This window comes from Pinus tabuliformis, chromosome Q (genome assembly GCF_031772625.1).
Source record: "Pinus tabuliformis cultivar Carrire ecotype Pingquan chromosome Q, CPIR1, whole genome shotgun sequence".
Taxonomy (NCBI): domain Eukaryota; kingdom Viridiplantae; phylum Streptophyta; class Pinopsida; order Pinales; family Pinaceae; genus Pinus; species Pinus tabuliformis.
Window position 1 is genome coordinate 578,355,465 of NC_142296.1, and position 1,496 is coordinate 578,356,960.

The 1,496-nt window shown below is 41.0% G+C and overlaps 1 protein-coding gene across 1 annotated transcript; it reads right to left on the reverse strand.

Annotated features, from left to right (window-relative positions):
• Positions 1-209: 209 nt before the first annotated feature.
• LOC149220766 (uncharacterized) lies at positions 210-1,273 on the reverse strand. The gene is made up of 2 exons (XM_089387196.1): positions 1,208-1,273; positions 210-1,109 (listed from the first exon to the last, which is right to left on the reverse strand). Exons 1-2 carry the CDS (start codon positions 1,271-1,273, stop codon positions 210-212), a joined length of 966 nt encoding a protein of 321 aa, XP_089243322.1.
• Positions 1,274-1,496: the final 223 nt, after the last annotated feature.

The following is a 1,496-nucleotide window of genomic DNA, read 5'->3' on the forward strand; positions in this document are numbered from 1 at the left end:
CAATATAGTGCATTCGCTAAAAACTCAACCAATCTCAACCAACAAGCCATCCATACCATATTCAATATAGTGCATGATTCTTATCATTGATCAACTGAACCATACATAACATATTTAAAATACTCATGATAAACCCCCAAAAAAATTGAAAAACAGTTGTAATTGTAATTTCTAACCCTATGGGGCCTTACCACTCCAGATATGTTATGTCAAACAGGTGATTGTTCAATCGAGATGGTTGGGAGATGCATCAACATCGGGGCTCTTGAAACAATGTTGAGATAGTAATAAACGAAATCTGCCAATATGAAGCTCTGAACAATCTCAGAGACAATGAACAGGAACAAACCAAAATCGAAATAAGTTTTGATGGAGCCGTCCATAATGACCTTCGGGATTACCGTGAAGAAGAATGTAAATTTAAATAACCTCTCCGCGCCGAGAGCAAACACATAGAAGGCAGTAAAAGCTTCGACGACCCTTTCGCTTTGCATTACACGGAGTTGAGGCAGAACCTGAACGGACTCCAGATAGGGAACAAACGCCACGATGGCCTTATTCAGAGGACTTAATGGCGAAACATAATTAGACAAGGGATGCGTTACCAGTGCAAGGAGCGCACAGGGAACGAGCAAGTAATATATGGGTAAGTTGTCAACATTCTCCATGTATGTAGATCTGAGCTTGAAACGGATGATATAGATAACCCATATGGTCGTTATCAGTCCAAATAAATCCAGCGTTCCGCTTGCGATGGTATACACGTTGGTGGTATACACGTTTCCAGACCAGTGCAGGTAGAGACTAACCGCGAGGCAAATCGCGGTGAGTTCCTGGGATTTGAGTGACAAACCTGAGCAGGTTTTCTTCCTTGTTAGCTTGTAAACCAATGCTGAAATTCCACACACGCGAATAAAATTTGCAGTGAAATACAGGACCGCGGCCCAGTAATCCCCAAAGGTTAGAGAAATCAGTGTCACCAGGAAACATATTATAGCCAGGGCTTGGCATGCCTGTTTCTTCACAGATTGGCTCTTAAACCATGCTTTCAGAGCAACCCACAGATTTTCTGATCCCTTTCTAGAACCCATGTCTGTCTTCTTCAGCTCCTGAATGTCAAATTTCCTGTGTCAATCAAATGTGAAGCCCTGTTTTTGCATCTCAGGTCTTTTATAAATGAAATATTTAGCCTATAGCTAGTTATTACAGGGCGTGCAGTGAACATGACATGGCCCCGGTGTTGTGTGGCTGACGAACAATCACAGCCCTTCATTAGTGGCCGGAATATCCAGTTCGTGTTGACGAGATTGAGATCCGAGAAAACATAAATCTTATCGTAGAAAGCTTTTAGTTAATCCCGTCCCTTCGGCCTCATCAGGAAAGTTTTATATCATTTTTTATTAATCTTGAATATCGTTCTATTTATATTTATGGAGGAGAGTGCAGGTTATTTTGTGCCTATCAATCTTTTCAAAATTAATTGTCAAGGATATTGT

Excerpts from the sequence above, each read along its gene's own strand:
- LOC149220766 (XM_089387196.1), bottom strand. The coding sequence starts at position 1,273 with ATGAAGGGCTGTGATTGTTCGTCAGCCACACAACACCGGGGCCATGTC. Across the intron at positions 1,110-1,207 it reads TCATGTTCACTGCACGCCCT|GAGCTGAAGAAGACAGACAT; the intron begins GTAATAACTAGC and ends TTTGACATTCAG.